The 19346-nt window shown below is 42.1% G+C and overlaps 1 protein-coding gene across 3 annotated transcripts in view; it reads right to left on the bottom strand.

Annotated features, from left to right (window-relative positions):
- MIB2 (MIB E3 ubiquitin protein ligase 2) overlaps positions 1 to 19346 on the bottom strand; it is a 59915-nt gene that overhangs the window by 13625 nt on the left and 26944 nt on the right. The window contains exons 1-6 of one of the 3 annotated variants that reach the window (XM_089534318.1): positions 16394 to 16640; positions 13381 to 13487; positions 6709 to 6903; positions 4368 to 4510; positions 2062 to 2169; positions 568 to 672 (exon numbers count right to left, since the gene is read on the bottom strand). In XM_089534318.1, coding sequence (XP_089390444.1) covers positions 568 to 672; positions 2062 to 2169; positions 4368 to 4510; positions 6709 to 6903; positions 13381 to 13487; positions 16394 to 16446 — 711 coding nt within the window. In that variant the 5' untranslated portion in view covers positions 16447 to 16640. Of the gene's footprint in view, positions 1 to 567; positions 673 to 2061; positions 2170 to 4367; positions 4511 to 6708; positions 6904 to 13380; positions 13488 to 16393; positions 16641 to 19346 lie in introns of those variants that run through there. The other 2 variants (XM_089534317.1, XM_089534319.1) reach the window with 2 other exon arrangements.

Below are 19346 nucleotides of genomic sequence, written 5' to 3'. Positions count from 1 at the left end.
TGGATAGACAGTCTGGGAAATGTTCATAGAAATAGATCTCCACTGCTTCACCCAGTGTCCCAGGGGTAACACCTTCTTTCCCTCCTCCTAGCATGGGCATCAACAGAGGTACTGTCAATGTTTTCTTATGCACTATCACTATGTGGTTAAGGAGCCCTTTACTCACGGCTCAGCTGGGACGAAAGTGGCCAAAGCCTCTAAATGGAGCAAAGGCTCTGCCAGAGCTTCTACTGCTATTTCTACAGAGGGATAAAGAGCCCTTTATCTGTGCCTCAACTGGGGAGAAAGTAGCCAAAGTACCTAATACATCAAAGAGCTCTGCCAATAACTTCCTTTGGTGTTCACAGTGCGCTGAATGTGTTTAAACAGCCCTTTTTCAGCTTGGAAAGTAGTTAATCAGTGGGGCAGAACCAATAGTATTAGTCCCTTGGCTTCTGGCTCTGCTTCAAACAAGGCCCTATTAAAAAAAATTAGTTGCTAACACACATTACAATTTAAGAACACACCAAAAAATACAGATTGGATGATTTAAACTACTGTACTGTCTTGGAATAGAAGCACACTCACAGGTGCCATCTCATCTGTCCATTCTCCATGACCAGCTTGCAACTGCTTGATTGTTTCCATATCATCTATCACCCGGACAACATCATCAACCCAAAATGTGTTGAGCTACAAGAAAGAGAAAGCCAGATTTGTTTTTATTTCTTGCACAGGGAAAAGGATTAACAGAAAGATGTATCTTCAGCAGTTAAATCTATTAAGCCTCAACTTTCGGGGTGTGGAAAGAAGGATGAAACCTGCCTTGGATTTAAGTTGGAAATGGCAAGTACAGCGGACCCTTGTTATACGCTGGGGTTTGGTTCCAAGATCCCCCGTGTATAACAAAATCCGTGTATGCTCAAGTCCCATTAAATATAATGACATAGCAAAATGGTGTCCCTAATAAAAAATGGAACATCAAGGTAAATTTATACTTTTTTGGAACATTTTCAAACCGTGTATGCTTAAATCAGTGTATAAAAAATCTGTGTATAAGAAGGGCCGACTGTATCAGAATATTCCAAAATGTGTGCATTGAAAAAGTGGGGAAAATGCATTGTTGCATTGTTAGTAGTACGAAACTTGGCAGATAATCAATTTCCTCTCCATATATTACTCAAACAGATGGCAGATCTGGTCATTTTGTATAGGCAAAGAACCAAATGTCTCCAGAAATCCCTTGTTATTGCTTCAAAATGCATAACTGTTTCAAGTAACAGTGATCCCAAAGCAACCAAAAAAAATTATTGGGATGTAGTATCATGCCAACAAACCTAAATAGTTTGCTTTTTTTAAAGTGGAACTTTGCTTGAATAGCTATGGCAGTGATGGTGAACCTTTTAGCGTCTGAGTGCCCAAACTGCAATCCAAAACCCACTTATTTATTGCAAAGTGCCGTGTCCCCCTGGCTTTCTAGTAACCAACTCTGGCAAACTCTCTGCTGGGAGAGGGCTCTGAGTGCCACCTCTGGCACGCGTGCCATAGGTTTGCCATCACTGAGCTATGGGTAAAGGTAGGGATCTTTACACTCCCTCCCCCATGTATGTTTTGATCTTAAACAACGACTAAAGGAAAAAGAAGAGGCATTCCACTTCTTCTTTTACACAGGATAGAACACCTCTTCTAACACTATGCTTGCTGCAACACAAAAAGAGACAAAGAATAAAAAAAGCCAACATCTTCCTTAGAGCAGTTGTTTTATGTATCATTTATGGGCATCTTCTGCTTACTACTTTTGGGGTAGCAGTCAGCAAACGTAGACCATTATGCTGAGGCCACCATCAGTGTTTCACTGTTCAAATCTCTCTTTCTGTACATTCATCTTATTTGGGAGGCTTGTCATCTATTGCATACAAATGTCAACAAATGCCAGATCTTGAATATTCACTGAGATATGCATGTATTCCTAAAAGAGGCAGGTCCTGCTGGGTCAGCAAAGTAACCTGTTATTGTCACTTGTTATATATGCATCCCTTCGTGTTATTTTTCCAAACTCCACAAGGGGTTTCTTGCACTCACCTTGGTCAGAGCACCAGGATGAAATGTCCACCGAGTATCGCTGTTGAACTGGACTCTCACATCTCCTCTGTCTGTGATTCTGTGCACGGTTCCCGTTTGGCCAATGAACTTTGGAGAATCAAAACCAGTAGACGGAGTTAAACTCAAGATTCAAAGCACTTCAACTTTAAAATATCACAGTGTCATTAACATACGATCAGAGTTTGGGACTTTTGAAGACAAAAATAATTGCAAGTTACTTGTCAACACTTGTCATATTAAATGTAACTTTAAAAAGTGTGTGTGTGGAGGCGGGGGGGACATTGCCACTTTGCAAGGTGTGGAACTCCAGGATTCCAGCTGCTTCATTCCATTCTCCTCTTTCCTCTGAGGCCCTTTTACACCACACAATTATAGGACTATATTTCACTTTAATTGTCATGGCAACATCCTGTGGAATCCTGGGATTTGTAGTTTTGTGAAGTATCCAGAACTCTCAACCAGAGAACTTCTCTAGTAGCCCACCAAACTACAAACCCCAAGATTCCATTGGATATCCCCATGGCTGTTAAAGTGGAACCATAGTGCTATAATTGTATAGTGTGAAAGGGCCCCTAGATTTCTGTACCCCCCTCCTCCCCATAACCAGCACTCTGGACTACTAAGATAGAGCCTTTGTACGCACTGGCCCACATTAATGTTCCTGCCTCATGATGTTTTGTAGCCCTGCAAATTTCAGGATTGCCAAAAACTGTGTGTGCCTGTGCCATGCACACTGTTTGGGCTGCAAAAGGAGTAGCACTTGCAACCAGGACATCCAAAACAGCAAGAATTGTATAACCAAACCACTACAGAAAAATTAACAACTATGAGAAATGCTCACAACCATGAGAAATGCTCACCTCCAAAATATCTGTTTCAATGATCACATAAGGAAGACTAAAAACCTGCTACATCAAACCAGTATTATCTTGTTTCCAGCATTGAAATGAGAGGTCTCTGATGTCAAGCATAGCAAGCTCTGTGTGCATCATCCCACATGTTCAGCCACTGAACTGAAAGGGCTGGCATCTCAAGCCCTGGACTGTCTCCACTCACCCAAGGCTGACCGCTAGCGGTTGTGTACTACAACATTTATTAGTCCTGATGCATAGTCTGTACTGGGGAAAACACACTACTGTCAGGACAGTATACAGAGAAATGGAATGGCTTCCAATTGGAAAGGGGATCAGAGAAGCCTTTATTCTATCACATCTATTTAATCTGTATGCTGAGAACATCATATGAAAAGCAGGATTGGACTCAGAGGAGGAAGGTGTGAACATTGGAGGAAGGGACATCAACAGTCTAAGTTAAGCAGATGACACAAAATATCAAAGATATGGAAAGTTTACTGAAGCAGGTCAAGGCAGAAACCGTAAAGACAGGTTTATATGTGTACATAAACAAAACAAAAATTATGGTCACAGACGATATACATAATTTTAAAGCAGATGATGAAGAGACTGAAATAGTTCAAGATTTTCCATACTTGTGTTCAGAGTGGAAACTGGAGTCAAGGAATCAGAAGATGATTAAGACTTGAAAGGGCAGCTATGAAGGAATTAGACAAGAACCTGAAGTGTCAAGATATATTGTTAAATACTAAAGATGTGGTGCTGGAGAAGAGTGCTGAGAATACTGTGGACTGTTAAAAAGCCCAATGGATGTGTCCTGGAGGAGATCAGGCTCAAACTTTCCATAAAAGAACAGATGACTACGCTGAGGTTGTTTTATTTTGGCTATATCATGAGAGGAAAGGACTCACTAGAAAAGACATAGTACTGTACTAAAAAGATTTAAAATACAACAGGAAAAGATGTAGCCCACACAAAACTGCTTGGACCTTGTTCACATGCAAATCAGAATCAGAATACATACCAGGGCTTTGTCTAAATGAAGAAGTCTTTGCCTAGGAGTAGAAAGTCAAAAGACAGGGAACCAACCTCACATCCTTTGGTTCAAGAGTCTAAGAACAGCCATCAAGAGGACCCTGTCTTACGTTTCCAGCAGATGGGACTCTGATGGAAGTGGGACCAAGAAAGAGACCTTCCTCAAAGAACATCAAAGCTGGATAGGCTTGTAAAGAGCAGAAGAAACTCTCCTGGATCATACTTCACAGATTCTACTCAAGTTTCACCGTTCTTCACAGGGCCACCCAGGAGGTACAAATGGAAACATATAGCCAGTATGATTTGTTTTGCCATCTTTGTCCCACTGTTTCTCAGAATGCAAACATAGCAATCTTCCACACAGCATGGTGACAAAAACATGGATTTAGCTCCTACCTCAGCCATTTTTGGGTTCCAACCCCCATGACCTTCCTGCATCTCTCGTAAGATGTCAATGTCCAGAAGGCATTTCACCTTGTCTCCGTGCTGAAATGGGTGTCTGTCTGTACTTTCCTTTTTCTGCAACTCAGCCGGTTTACCTACAAAGTGGGTGGCAGGGTGACAGACAGACAGACAGTAAGATATCATCTTCTTTCAGAAGTACATATAGTAGGTGAAAAAAAGAGCATAACATTGGCCTGTTACAGACTGCCAAAATAAAAGCTGCTTCGGGTCTCTTTGGAGGTATGCTATTTAAATGATGCATGGGTCCTAAGAGTCCGGAGGTTGCGCCAAAGCCACATTCCATTCCTAAGACTGGAGTGCAGCTTTGGTGCAGCTTCCGGATTCTTAGGACCCATGCATCATTTAAATAGCATACCTCCAAAGAGACCCGAAGCAGCTTTATTTTGGCAGTCTGTAACAGGCCATAGAAGGTCAGAAGAACTACTTTTGAACAACAGTTCTGCCTATGAAGTTCTAACCATCTCTCTCTCTCTCTCTCTCTCTCTCTCTCTCTCTCTCTCTCCTTTAAATGTGTTCAGAGAAGGTTCTTGTATTAATTTTTAAATTCTTTGTATTATTATTTTTAAAATGTCTTTAGAAAATTCAAGGCTTACCAAATTTTCACTTTAACTTCATGAAACTATGTACATGGAAATACATTTGGGCTGCGCACATATTGTGATTTAAAGATATAATTTTAATTTTGTTAGTTCTTTTATGTCAAAACTATTACCATTAGATTCAGTGATATATGGGAATGACCATTTATGAGTAACATTATTACCAAAAACATTACTAAGGATTTTGTATGGTGTGGTTTGGGATGTGTGAAAGGTTTGGAAACCATGAAGCCCTATGAGGAACGACTCAGGAAGCTGGGATGTTTAGCCTGGAGAAGAGAAGGTTAAGAGGTGATATGATAGCCCTCTTTAAACATTTGAAGGGATGTCATATTGAGGAGGGAGCAAGCTTGTTTTCTGCTGCTCCAGAGACTAGGACCCAGAACAATGGATGCAGGCTCCAGGAAAATAATAAAATAAAACTTTTATTTATATCCCGCTTTTCTGTTACAAGACAATCAAAGCGGCTCACAACATATTAAAATCCACATTTACAAAATTATGTCCCAAATTCCCCCCTTAAAACAGGATTAAACATGTACAATTAAAATATCTATTAAAAACACACACACACACACACACAAACACAAGGACAGAGTGGTGGGATAATACATGATGATACAAAGAGATTCCATCTCAACATTAGGAGGATTTTCCTGACAGTAAGGGCTGTTCGACAGTGGAACAAACTCCCTTGGAGTGTAGTGGAGTCTCCTTCCTTAGAGGTCTTTAAACAGAGGCTGGATGGCCATCTGTCAGGGATGCTTTGATTTGGATTTCCTGCATGGCAGAATGGGGTTGGACTGGATGGCCCTTGGGGTCTCTTCCAACTCTATGATTGTTTGATTCTATGAACTCGCAACCGTATGCTTTTGAGTGAGTGGCTGCCAGTACAGGCATTTAACCACTGTGCCACCAGGGCTCCTGGTGTATATTTATTATTATTATTATTATTATTATTATTATTATTATAGTCAGCCCTCCATATCCACAATTTTTTTTATCCAGGGATTCAACCATCCGTGTGTGTGTGTGTGTGTGTGTGTGTGTGTGTGTGTGTGTGGTATTCCTTATATAAAATGCCAAAATCAAGGTTAGCTTTTGATATATTTTATATATAAAGCAAACCTTGATTTTGGCATTTTATATAAGGGACACCATTTCACTGCTCCACTGTGTTTAATGGGATTTCAACATCCAACGGTTTTGGTAGCCAGGGGGTTTCCTGGAACCAAAACCCAGTGGCTACCAATGGCCACTGTATTAAAACACTTTCCAACAAATTATAATGTTAAAACTGTTGAGAGCAATTTAAAAGCAAAACAACAAAAATGTACAGCACACCTCCTGGCACACACTAAAATTTTTTTCTCAGCAGCCAGTCAGGTGCCCAAAGCCCCATCTGAATAAAAAAATCTTTGCTTGCTGCCAGAAGAACCGGAGGAAGACACCTCACACATGTACAGTGCAATAGAAATAAATAAATAAATAAATAAATAAATAAATAAATAAATAAATAATAGTTCTTTGGCAGAATTTAACAACCTGGAAGCAGCCACAGGAAAGCCCCTCTCTCACAGTGGAAGCTAATTCCACTGACTCATCCCTGAGTTAAAGCTACATCCCAAATAGTTTATTGTATAATCCATGAGTAAAAATGGACCCATGTGTACCTAATTTAGGAAGATGCTCCTTGTAGTAAAAACCCCCAGATGCTTCTGCAATGCACTTCAGGTCAACTTTCCCTTTGTGCCCCACTCGATATACATTTGTAGTGCCATCGGCCCACGTCACGCTGGCCACACTCCGTCCGGTCTCCACGTCCCAGCCACGGATGTCAACCACTCGCCCGGTTTTACCTTCACCATCTGTTTGAGAGAAACCACAAAGGATCTCAAAGTCACAAAGAAATACATTCATGCAGACTTCAGGTTTACAGACTTCAACCCCAAATGCCTTTTGAGAAGTGTGTTGGTGATGCTTAGAATAGTGACACAGCAATGCAGAAGTTCTAACACGGCTGCTAACCTTCAAATAAAACCACACCTTTATAGCAGGGATAGACTACTTGTGGCTTTTCAGATGTGGCTGGATTGCAGCTCTCAGGACATCTGACTATTGGTCACAGTTGAAGGACTGATGAGACTTGCAGTCCAACAAAATTTTGAAGGTCCATGTGTTTCTCTGCTCCTGAGTTATAGAGCTTTTTAAGAGTAACAGAAAAATACACAAATCATAGAGCCAACTGGGGCCATGATACTTTGGTACCTGGTAAATCAAGAAACCTTTCCCGCTCACCCACAGCCTCTACCAGCCAGCCATGATTAAACCACGAAATTGTTTTCCTCGTTTTGCCCAAACCTTAAAACTACAGTTCCCAGCTTCAGTCCTCACCAAGCAAGCCTGGGATGGTAGTGGGACCGAGAGAAAGTCGTCTCATCCAGAAACCCCTGGAACTCGGAGGTCAACACCTGCCCCAGAACCTTGCCCAGGAACGGAATATTAGAGACTGGATGGCAGTTATCCAGGATGGTGGGATCCAGGGAGGACTTTTTCACTGCAGCCTCCTTTAGGCAGGATGGAAATCTACCTTGATGCAGTGAGGCATTCACCACTCCCCTTACCCACTTGGCCAGTCCCCTTCTAGCTGCTTTCAGGAGCCAGGAAGGGCAAGGGTCCAGTATGTATGTGGTGGCCCTCACTTCTCCAAGGATCCTGTCCACATTCTCAGGTTGCACCAAGTGAAACTTATCCAATAATACAGGACAAGTAGGAGCCAATATTACATCCACTGGATCTGTTTTGACCACAGTATCCAAGCCAGAGCAGATCCAAGTGATTTTGTCAGCAAAGTGTCTTGCAAATTCTTCACAGTGAACTGTTGAGTGTTCTTTATTTCCTTCATGTGGGCCACAGTGTAAAAGTCCCCTGACCACTCAAGATAGCTCTGCTGGATAACACTGTGCATACTCAATACTGACAGAAGAGTATAATTTCTTTGCTACAATAATCACCATGACATAGACCCCAATGGGCTCTGGCCTGTGTTCGGTCGGACTCACTCTGAGTCTTCCACCATTGTCACTCTAGTCTCCATCCCACTTGTTTCATCATCGCCAGCTCCTGGTGAACCAGGGGGTTAGTCTGGCTCCACTTTGTGGGAGAGGACACTTAGGGGCAATTGTGTCCACTGCCCTGGCCATTTCCCTATTCCAGAAATCAGCCAGGGCTTTGACAGGACCACCTGCCAAGGCAACAGGAAGCTCCTCAAAAGTCATCAGGAATCCATCCAGATCCATAAGCCTTCTGGGGCAAACCATCTTAATTAGCTCCCCACCCTTGTAGAGGCTCTGAATCCCAGTGAGTCTAAACCTTATCAGGCTGTGATCAATCCATGAGAATGGAACTACAGAGAGTTCCTCCACACCCAGAAGACCATCATCCTGTCCCGAACAGAGAGCCAGATCCAGAGTGTGTCCTGCAGCACTGGTGGCCCCAGATATTCAGACACTCACCTTTCAAAAACACGCACTCACACCCAGCAGACTGTGGGACTGCACACCTGGCAAGAGAGATAGAATCCCAATAGACCACTGCCACTCCACCTCACCTCCTCCCAGGCCTCGCCTGCTGCTATACGGAGAACCTACATGGACAAAGCTGGGAGAGATCCCCCACCACCAGCAGCTTCATCCAGACAGGTCTCCGTGATACCAGCCAGGCTAGCATGCGCATCCAGGATCAAATCCCGGATCAACGATGTCTTTCCATTCAACAACCTGACATAGAGCAGCAGCATCTTTAGCCCAGGGAGCCTGTTGCCAATGCTATTCAGACTATTTGAAATGGATGACAGCTCAGAAGTAACCAGTTAAGAACAAAGTACACTAAAAATCTAGTTGAAACAAAAAATTGGAAAGCATTGAACAAACACTTCCAATTAAAAGCACAAAATTAAAATTAAAAACACAGTAAAGTATAGTAAAAAGATAAAAACATGATATACCCCATTGTATATCTCTTTCTGCCACAATAATTTTTAATGTCTAAATAAAAAAAGCTCTTTCTTGCCAGAAGAGAATAGATGATGGCCAATCAAGCCTCCCATGCAAGAAAAAGGTTACAAAGATAGCATTACAGAGACAAAAGTGTCTGCTCTGGGTTTTAGTCCAAGCATTAAAGGAGCTATTCAGCATACTGAAATCTATTTTACAAATAGGGCTCAGACCCTTGGATAGCTCCAGAGTAGATCTGGCACTATATCAATGTGGAAGCCACTAGCTGACATTGACCAAAGGTTAATGAGAATAACTGATATAAGCCACCAGATTCAACAGCATACAGCTGGCATTGAATCTTGGGAACATGAAACTCCTCTTTGTCTCCTTGTGTTGCCACATTCTAGCAGCATATTTTAATTAAATGTGTGTGTGTGTGTATATATATATATATATATATATATATGCAGATTTTTAAAAGAAACCTGTCCACTGACTGACACACAAGATTTTAGATGGACCTCCACACACTTCCTGCTTTTCTAGTCAACAATAAGGTGGCTGCTGCTATTATTATTATTATTATTATTATTATTATTATTATTATTATTTGCAGCCCTCTCTTTTCCCAGAACTGGGACTCAACAAAATCAGAGCCATTTTCCTGGGGGAGATTCATCCCCTGTTAGAAATTATTAGTGCATGAAGAAAGTGAATAGGATCAAGACAAGGCTGAGTAGAGGATTTTCAAGCAGAAACATATCTTGCAACCAATGAGGAATCTGTTCATGGTGAAGGAATAACAGGCAGCAGAAGGATGCAATAGGCTTTTACATGTGTTGAAGATTAAAATGGAATTGGGGGATAGGTTAGAAGGTGATGCGTCCAATAAATAGCAGTGAAATTTTACGCATGCCAGCTCACAAAAACCTAAGAGCCATGAGTTAACAGACACATGGCCAGGACAACATTCTGTTCCCACAGGAACCAGGCAGATGCCAACAGGAAGCCCAAGACATGAGCATGATGGCGCCTTCCTATATGTGGCAGTCTGTATGGGGTTCGCCTGCTTCAGTATGACCACTGGTGATGGTCCTTAGTGCTGCATCTGCTGCTGAACACTTCAGGCAGCAGGGATTTCAACCTTTTCTGGTTCCTTACCCAAAGTTGGAACAAATTGGTTGGGATCATGAAGCAGTTCCAAAAACAGCCCCTTTTGTGCACACATGTGAGTCCCCCTTTCAGACCCAAAGCAAGGTTGCCAAGCCTGAGATTACCAACACCTAGAAAGAGTGCCTGATGCTATAATTAAACATGGCACATTAAACATCAACTACAGTTGGTCAGCGCATATCATTCAAATTTTAAAAAGCACAAAAACACAAGTATCTCAAACAAGAACAAAGGGGAAAGGGAGGACAAGGTCTCAGGAGAGAATACAGTAGCCACACGAAAGCAGTCTGTAACAATGGGGGTCCACCATTATTTTCAGGGTTGTGTTCACCCTGAGATTTATTCCTTGCCCTAAGCCTCAGGGAAGATGGACCACATCCTGAAGATTCAGGCCCAGGCCCCAAGACCCACAAAACCTTGGCTTGGAGGAGAGAGGGAGTATCTCCAAGAGTCCCTGATGCTTGAGTCCCAGGAGGAATGACCAAAACCAGTCCCAGCAGCGATGCCAATGCACAAGACCCCTGGGTACATACATGTACTGCAGCCACTCACTCACAAACCACAAGGTTGCGAGTTCAATACCAGCCAGGGGCTCAGGGTCGATTCAGCCTAACATCCTTCCAAGGTTGCTAAAATGAGTATCCAGCTTGCTGGGGCCAATTAGCTTACAACTGTAAATGGCTTGGAGACCGCTCAGGTGGTAGGAAGTGGTATATAAAGAAACATGCTATTGCTGCTAATGCACCCCCATCCCTTTGCTCCTACGGCACTGCAATATTAGCATGGAGTGAGTGGTAAAAAGAATAACCTCTTGGAGAAAATGAGACAGGGGATGCATTTTTCCTTTGACAGCATCACAGTACCAAAGGTGCATGTGTGTCTATGCGCATGTGAGCTTGTGGTTCCAGCGGCTGCATAGGGCTCCTAAGGCCCTGGAGCATTTGCTACAATTGTACCACTGATAATCCAGCCCTGCCCTCACCTCACCTCCTTGGAAGAAAAAAGGGCTCAAGATTCTGATTTTGGTCGATTTAATTTTTAATTGGCAATCAAAGAAAACAGGCTGATTAGAACTGCCTTTTTGCTGAGAGATTATTAGTGGCTATGAACCACCAAAAGGTATTTTTAAGCTACCCAAGAAGGACAACGAATGCATAAAACTGACCTAGGTTTTCACTTCAAGGGTTTCAGACGGCTTACACACGCCATCTGCAGATCCTGACCTTTGCGGCTTTCAGCTGCTATAAAACCCTGATGATTAGAAGGAAGTTCCCAGGAGGAGGAGGAGGAAGGTAACCAAAGTGATGGTAGAAGCAGAGGGAAGAAGAGCCACATCCTCCAAGAGGCACGCTGAGCTTAAAAGGTCAAGAGTGGAACCTGTCTGACACAGTGACTGCATCCAGTCTGTCACATCTCCTGCCTTCCAATTTGGGGGAAGGCAGTAATAACAGTGTCACACGCAACTGTACCCTTTAAGACCCAATGTCCTTAACAAGTCAGGGGAAAAGGCATCTCAAGTTTTACAAGGCAACCTTATCTATTTGGTTTATTTGAGCCACATCCTGTTTTTCTCCTAACTGGCTGCTGCTGCTACTGTCGTTGTGCACCTTCAAGTTGTTTCTAACTTATGGCGACCCTTAGACAAGCCATCAGTTTTATGGGCAAGGCTTTTTGTGTTTTTAATAGTTATATGTATTGAACACTTATAACAAAAACACACCACATACAATTATAACAAACCAACATATTCACTGCAATAAATGTATAACATACCATTACACAGTATTATACCTTTGTGGAATTATGGATAGTATATGATGAAAAGAAGAGAGTAAGAAGAATGAAGATATTAATAATTTTATGTGTTTTGCTCCATCCTCAACATGACACTCCTTCAAATAATTAAACAGGGCTATCATATCACTTCTTAACCTTTTCTTTTTGAGGCTAAACATACACAGCTCCCTCTCTTCATAGGGCATTGTTTCCAGATCCTTCACCATTTTGGTCACTCTTCTATGGACATGCTCCAGAGGACCAGGGTTCAAATCCCTGCTTGGCCATGGAAACCTACTGGGTGACCTAGTGCAAGTCACACGCTCTCAGCCTCAAAGGAAGGCAATGACAAACCCGCTGCGAACAAATCTTGCCAAGAAAACCCCTTTAGAGGTTAACTTTAGGATCACCAGAATTCAGAAATGACTTGAAGGCAAAAACACCCAGCTTGGCAGCAGTTAATGTGAAAATGATCTAGGGTCTTAATGGACTAGAAGCTAAACGTGAGCCAACAATGTGATGCAGGAGCCAAAAAAGCCAATGTAGTTCTAGGTTGTGCCAACAAGAGTACAGTGTTCAGATCAAGGGAAGTATCAGTGCCCCTCGATTCTGTTTTGGTCAGACCTGACCTGGACAACTGTGTCTAGTTCTAAGCACCACCGTTCTAGAGGGATATTGACAAACTAGAATGTGTCCAAAGGAGAGTGACCAAGATCATAAAAGTTCCAGAAACCAAGCCTTATGAGGAACAAGTAGGTATGTTTAGTTTCCAGAAGAGATGACTGAGAGGTGATATGATACCTATCTTTAAACGTGTAAACGGACGTCACAGAGAAGATGGAACAAGCTCATTTCTTGCTACTTCAAGATGGAGAGAGGAATGAATGGATTCAAATTACAAGAAAAGAGACTCTACCTAAACAATAGGAGAAACATGATGTTAAGAGCTGTTTAGAAATGGAATTGACTGCCTTAGAAGGTGGTAGAGTCATCTTCTTTGGAGGCCTTTAAGCAGATTTGGTGGCCATCGTGCAAGAGAGCGTTAGCTGCGTATTCCTGCATGGCAGGGGATAGCATACACATCCCTTCCAGTCTGTGCCAACTCTACCCAAAGGCTGAAATACACATTTTCTCTGAACATGTTCCTTTTTTTAAAAGGAAAGGTCTCTTTTTAACCATTGGTGAGAATTCATCCCTTGGACTGCAAGGTTTGGCTCTGAGGTTTTAGTAAGGGTCACAGATGCATGAATCATCTATAACAAATAAATGTTTTTCTAAGGCATCCATTCACTTTTCAAGCCACAAGGGATCAACTCTTCCCTTCCCTTTGAACAAACTCAAGACTCTCTCCAAGCACACTACAGTAAGACACTTATTTTAGAAGGGAAATGATCTTACCGTCTTGGTTACCCCATTCCCAGTCGGGGCCCCGAACCACTTTCGCACCCTGAAATGTCCCCTTTAATGTGATGCGTGGCAAGTTCTGCCGTGGACTCACAGTGACTCTGCAAGGGGAAAAAAGCCACACCATTTCTTTGGTTGCTCACAAAAAGTGGTACATGAAGGGTAAATCCTGATCTGAGCATTATGATATAAACAGCTGCCCAAAAAGGATAATTTCCCCCCACATTTCTTCAACTAAAAGCCCCTTTGTATCCACTATCTCTCCTTTAGCAAGAACAGCCTTTAGTAACAATAATTCCGGCTAAGCACTGTCAGACCAGGACTCAGGAGCAGAACTTGAATCATTTTTAAAATTACGTTGTATTTATATCCCTCCGTTCTTTCAGGGAGCTCACAATAAAAGTTAAAACAGACTATAGAGTTAAACAAGGCATAATGCAAAGTTTTGCAAAAAATAAACAGTGAAATTAAAAACACTGATGTACAACAATTGTAAAAGCGGTTGAAACACAAAAGAAATGCAGCATGAAACACACAGCTATATGAAACAAGGAACTCTCCTGGGCAAGGATGGCATAATGAAGTCACACTTCAGAAATGTCAGGACAAGTGAGACCATTCATTTTCCAGTTTGTTTTAAAATGTACTTTTAAAATACACTTTTAAAAGCCATATTGAGATGATTTTTTCCCAGTCTGGGTACTCATTTTAGCAACCTCCTTGAAAGGATGCAAGCCTGAGTCAAGCTTGAGCCCCTTTTCTGGTATTGAACTTGCAACCTTATGGCTTTGAGTGAGTGCCTGCACTACAGGCATTGAACCATTGCGCCACAGTAAGAGAGCAACAAAGCAATGCAATAAATTACTTTAAAAATGAAAAGATTAACAGCAAAGAATTAGAGTGGATTCTTGTTATACGCTAGGGTTTAGTTCCAAGATCCCCCGTGGATAACAAAATCCATGGATGCTCAAGTCCCATTAAATATAATGACATCGCAAAATGGGGTCCCTTATAAAAAATGGAAAATCAAGGTTTGATATTTGAAATGTATACTTCTTTTGAACATTTTCAAACCCTGGATGCTTGAATCCGTGTATTAAAAAATCTGTGTATAAGGAGGGCCAATTGTACTTTTTAAATACTGTACTAAGCAATGAGAACAAATAGCTTCTTTTCTGAAGAGGCACAGGTTCAAATTCTTAGTTAGTCATCAAGTTCTTAGGGGGAACTGAGCAGTCTACCCCAAAGGGTCATTGCCATTTTTAAATAAGAAAAGTGTTAAAATTAAGTAACCGCAATTAGTTAATTATGGTTTGATTATTTAATTATAGTTCAGTTAATTAGTTACAGTAAGTACTGGATGCTGCGTCAAGACAAAGATAGGAGATTAAATAAGACTGTTGCACATACACACATAAATAAGTAATAATAAAGTACACAAACACACACACAAAAAAAACCACAAATAGACAAACTGCCTGGGCATCTTAAAGAGCTCTGTTGCTCGGATGCTCTGTTCTTGCAGGGAGAGATTGGCTTGATGCCTATTCAGACATATTTTTAGACAGAGATCTTAAAATATATATATTTGCAGGTTTATAAGTGTTTTTTAAACTTTTGTTGTGCCTTACACTCTTCAAAATTGCATTAAAATGTTTCTTGCTGCTGCAGCATTACAAAACATAGACACTGTATAGTCTGTATTTTGCTTTGTTTTACTAAAACTAAATAAATTGCCTTGGATAATGATGTGTTGAGAGGCAAGAGGTGTAAGAATGGTTTATTACTTATTAGAGTGGTTTATATCCAGTCTCTTAAAGATACAAACCTTGTAATTGCCTTTTTTTGCCAGAGCTCACTGAAGGAGTCACATAGACCAAGTCATCCTTTATGAATTACCTTTATGGACTACTTTATGCACTGCCTTTCGCAATGCATTATCTAAGCATGCTGGGACACAGCTCCCGCCACACTCATCCACTATGACTGCAAGGGAAAGGGATGCAGGGATGCTGGGAACTGTAGTAACACATATACAGAGGACACTAGGCTGCAAAATTCTAGTTCTAAGTCAAGCTTGGGCAAGTTAAGTTTTTTGAACAACTGTGTCTATGCTGGCTGTTGGATTCTGGGAGATGTAGTCCAACAGGTAACATTTCCACAGTCTGTTAAAGGGCTGCCAGAAACAGTACAATGATTTCATGGGTCTGCCAATTTTTAAAGGGAGGAAAATCTGATATTTGTGGTCAGGGCTCTAAAGGATATGGCCTACTACTAAAATGGAAAAACTAGAGATATGAACACTCAGGGAAAAGGGAACCAATAACTAGTTAAGTCGACCCACTCCCCTTCTTTCTTCCAAGGAAAAACAAAGGTATATATATATATATATATAGAGAGAGAGAGAGAGAGAGAGAGAGAGAGAGCCCTGAGCCACACAGTCAAGTTACATGACCAGACATACAATGGAGCTTTCTATGCTGAATTATGTCCAAAGTCTCCCATTCTGTCTTAGTTTTCCTATAAGATCCCCATCTATAAATGGAATATCTGATAAAATAACGTCTTTGTAATTAAAAATCCTGTATTGTTAAAGTGCAAGATTAATAAATGAAAACTAAGCCAGTTTCCTCATTATGTAAAGAGATCTTGTAGCACCTTTGAGACTACCAGAAATAAAGAAGTTGGCAGCATACGCTTTCGTAGACTTTAGTCTACTTCCTCAGATGCTCTCAATGCATATGAAGAAGTAGACTTCACTCTACAAAATCTCATGCTGCCAACTTCTTTATTTCGGTGTGTCTCACAGGTGCTACAATCTCTCTATATTCTGATTCTACAGAATAACACAGCTGTATCTTTGAATTCTACCCGTTTCCTCATGTGTCCGTAGCCCATTCATTTTACTTGGTGCCTAGAGCTAAGAGCAAAATGCTGCTTCTCAAGAAACTCAGCCCCCACCAAACTAAAGCTACTAACTTGTCACAGCATTTTACATTGTACCCACACAATGGTGAAGTCAGGATCTGCCGTCCGGTTGAAACAACTCCCAATGCCCATAACGCTCAAGCGATGACGCCAATGGTGCTTCTCCCCTTTGCCCTGTTCTCAGATCAGTCAAGGTCCTCACACTGAGCCCAACATGTTCCTCGCATGAGAATCCTCTGGCCAGCCAAGCAGCTTGTCCGTCTTCTCCTACTTGGACAAGGCCAGCCACTCTCCACAGCGAAATGTCAGAATCCAGGAGGGGTGGAGGAAAGAAAACACACAACACTCCAAGCACCTTACGTAGGCCGTCTCTAATACCCAGCGACAGCCGGTGGAAGCTTGGCTGGATAAACCCCTTAATGCAACCTGGGAGAGAGCGCCCTATCGGCCCACTTTGGCACTAAAATAAACCTTTTGCCCCAGCTTTCATTAATTAATGGACACTCTGGGCAGGATGGCGTGCCGGATAGACGTGCTCAAGGAGAACAAGGGGCAGATTTACTGGTACACAGGCTGGGCTGTTTAAGGGCTTTTTGTCATTCAGACTGTTCATGCAAAAAGGCCCAAGCTGGGGAGCGCTACACATGACCCAAGAAGGCAGCTCTCCTCTTGCACCAGGATGACAAGACAGCAAAAGAGACCGTCTTCAGCAATGAGTGTATTTGGCATGACGAAAATAAGGATCAAAGCTTTGCCTATCATTCTGCCACGTGCAGAAATTATGTTTCTATCCCACCCTACTTTCAGGTAGTTCAGGGTGACAAATGTGGTTCTCCCGCCACTCTTATTTTCATGGCAGTCCTGTAAAGTAGAAGGTTCTAGTTTCAATCCCCCTGATACAGAGAGATAGGAATAAATCCCTGACTCAAGACTTCGAGGGATTGTCTCCTCCTTTGGTTGCCTACCAGGACTGTTCTCTGCAGTCCTTTGCTTGTGTCTCCAGTCTCCACCAAATGAGATGAGCTAGGTAGGGGTGCATCCACACTGCAGAAATAATCCAGTTTGGCACCACTTTAACTACCTGGGCTCAATGCTATGGAATTTGGGGAACTGCAGTTTATTGTGGCAATATAGAACCACAGCTCTCTGACAGAGAAAGCCAAACGTCTCAGAAAACAACAGTTTCATAGCACTGAGCCCTGGGAATTAGTGGTGTCAAACTGGATTATTTCTGCAGTATGGATGCAACCTAGTTAAAAGAGACAGAGCTTTTTCAGGGGTGGTACCCCCACGCCAGGGAGGTGTCTTTGACATAGATTTTACCACCTTCAGTAGCAGACTATGACACTATTAAAAATGTCCCAGACATTCCAAGAACTGTTTTCGGTGCTTTGAGGATTCGGCACTCTTCTATTCTGCCACTTTATTGACATGTATTGTACTGTTCATGAATTCTCGTTGCTGGTACTTTGATGTGGGTGGTATTATGTGCTATCTTTAGCTATTCTTACATGGTTTCCAGTTTATATTTTTGAATGTATTGTAAAGCGCCCAAAGAACTCTGGTTTATCACACAATCCAAAGGAGCACTAAATGAACCACTGTAGAAGACAACACTGAGCTACTCAGATGAACAGTTTAGTATCTAAAAGGCACTTCTGACAAATATCAAGGCTGGGCTATCCCTCCCCCCCCCCCCCCCCCCAGGCATCAGCAACTCTCTCTCAGGTTATATTCTTAACAGAGACAACACACTTCAGCAAGGAGATACACAAGCCCCAAATCCCTCTAAGCCCAGCTGGGGAGCTTCCAAGTAGAGCTCAAGAGGAAATCCTGAAAGATGTCTGCTCTGCGTCACGCACAAGGGCCAAAAGGACACCGGCAAGTAGAGGAATAGACTGAACAAAAGGTTTATTGGCTTATTTAATATCTAGTCTCTCTCCTAATATGAATCCAGGCAGCTATCCCACTGGGAAAAGGGGGAGAAGGATAGATCCCATGCATCTTTCCCGGTGGGATGCCTGGAAAAGACTGCTATCCCACTGGGAAAGGGGCAGGGAGCCAGCTAAAGAGATGGGAGGGCAAGGGAAGAAGAGGAGCATGAGGACCTATTCCTCTTCCCCTGTCCCCTTTAACTGGCTTCCATGGGGGTAAACAGGAGTTATTCGTGGTTTTTCCACATTCGCAGAATGACAGTTCTGACAATGAACATCTCTGCTGTTGACCTATAGTTACTGAATACAGGTTTACTGAGTTTGAACTTCTGAAGCCTGAATTTCTGAACTTGGTTTACTGCTGGACTTGACAAATACTGGTTTGTTAGGACTGGCCTTATCTCATGCTCTGTGTTAAATTTCTGAATAGTAAAGCAAGCCATTTAGTAATGATAGAAGAAGATTTTGGCATATCATTTGTAGGGACAGTGGTACAGTAACCTCCCTGAATGCCCCTTGGGAGATCTAATTCTCTAGTTTGCTTGTCCCAAGTATTTTTTTCTGGTGAGGAAGCCTCTGGCTAATGGCTATGGATCCCAGCTATGCTTCTGGAAATTACAGTGCAAAAATCAAGTCCCACGTAACCTTTCCGAGTGTGGATCCCTTCTATATCTGCATGCTCAAGATCTGAAACTGAAGCCCTGGAATTCCTAAGCTACCAAGTCAGTAAGAAGTATTGGAATAAAAGAGGGATGGGAAAATAAACAAACAAATAAATAAAAAAACTTGTTTATTGATTAATGTTATTTATATCCCCTCCTCTTTCCAATATGGGACCTAAAGCAGCTGACCTTACTAAGAAGTTAGTAGGATGCCTTGGAGATCTAAGCCAGGGGTGGGTGTGAAAATGTGCAAACAAGTAACAAGGCCTATTTATCCATTGCTACAAGAGCTGCTATTAGTCTATCCTACCCCTTAGCCTCTCAAAGTAATGATCCCTGTCACTTATTACCAATGAGCAGTAGGTAACAACATTATATCCAAAATAATGATGGGGGAGAAATGGTTTCCCCAGCAATAATATATTAACTTTACATA

This window comes from Sceloporus occidentalis, unplaced genomic scaffold (assembly GCF_023333645.1).
Source record: "Sceloporus occidentalis isolate IW3139 unplaced genomic scaffold, rSceOcc1.0.p SCAF_8, whole genome shotgun sequence".
Lineage (NCBI taxonomy): Eukaryota > Metazoa > Chordata > Lepidosauria > Squamata > Phrynosomatidae > Sceloporus > Sceloporus occidentalis.
The sequence above is the reverse complement of the archived record's forward strand: the minus strand, read 5'-3'. Positions and strand labels throughout refer to the sequence as shown.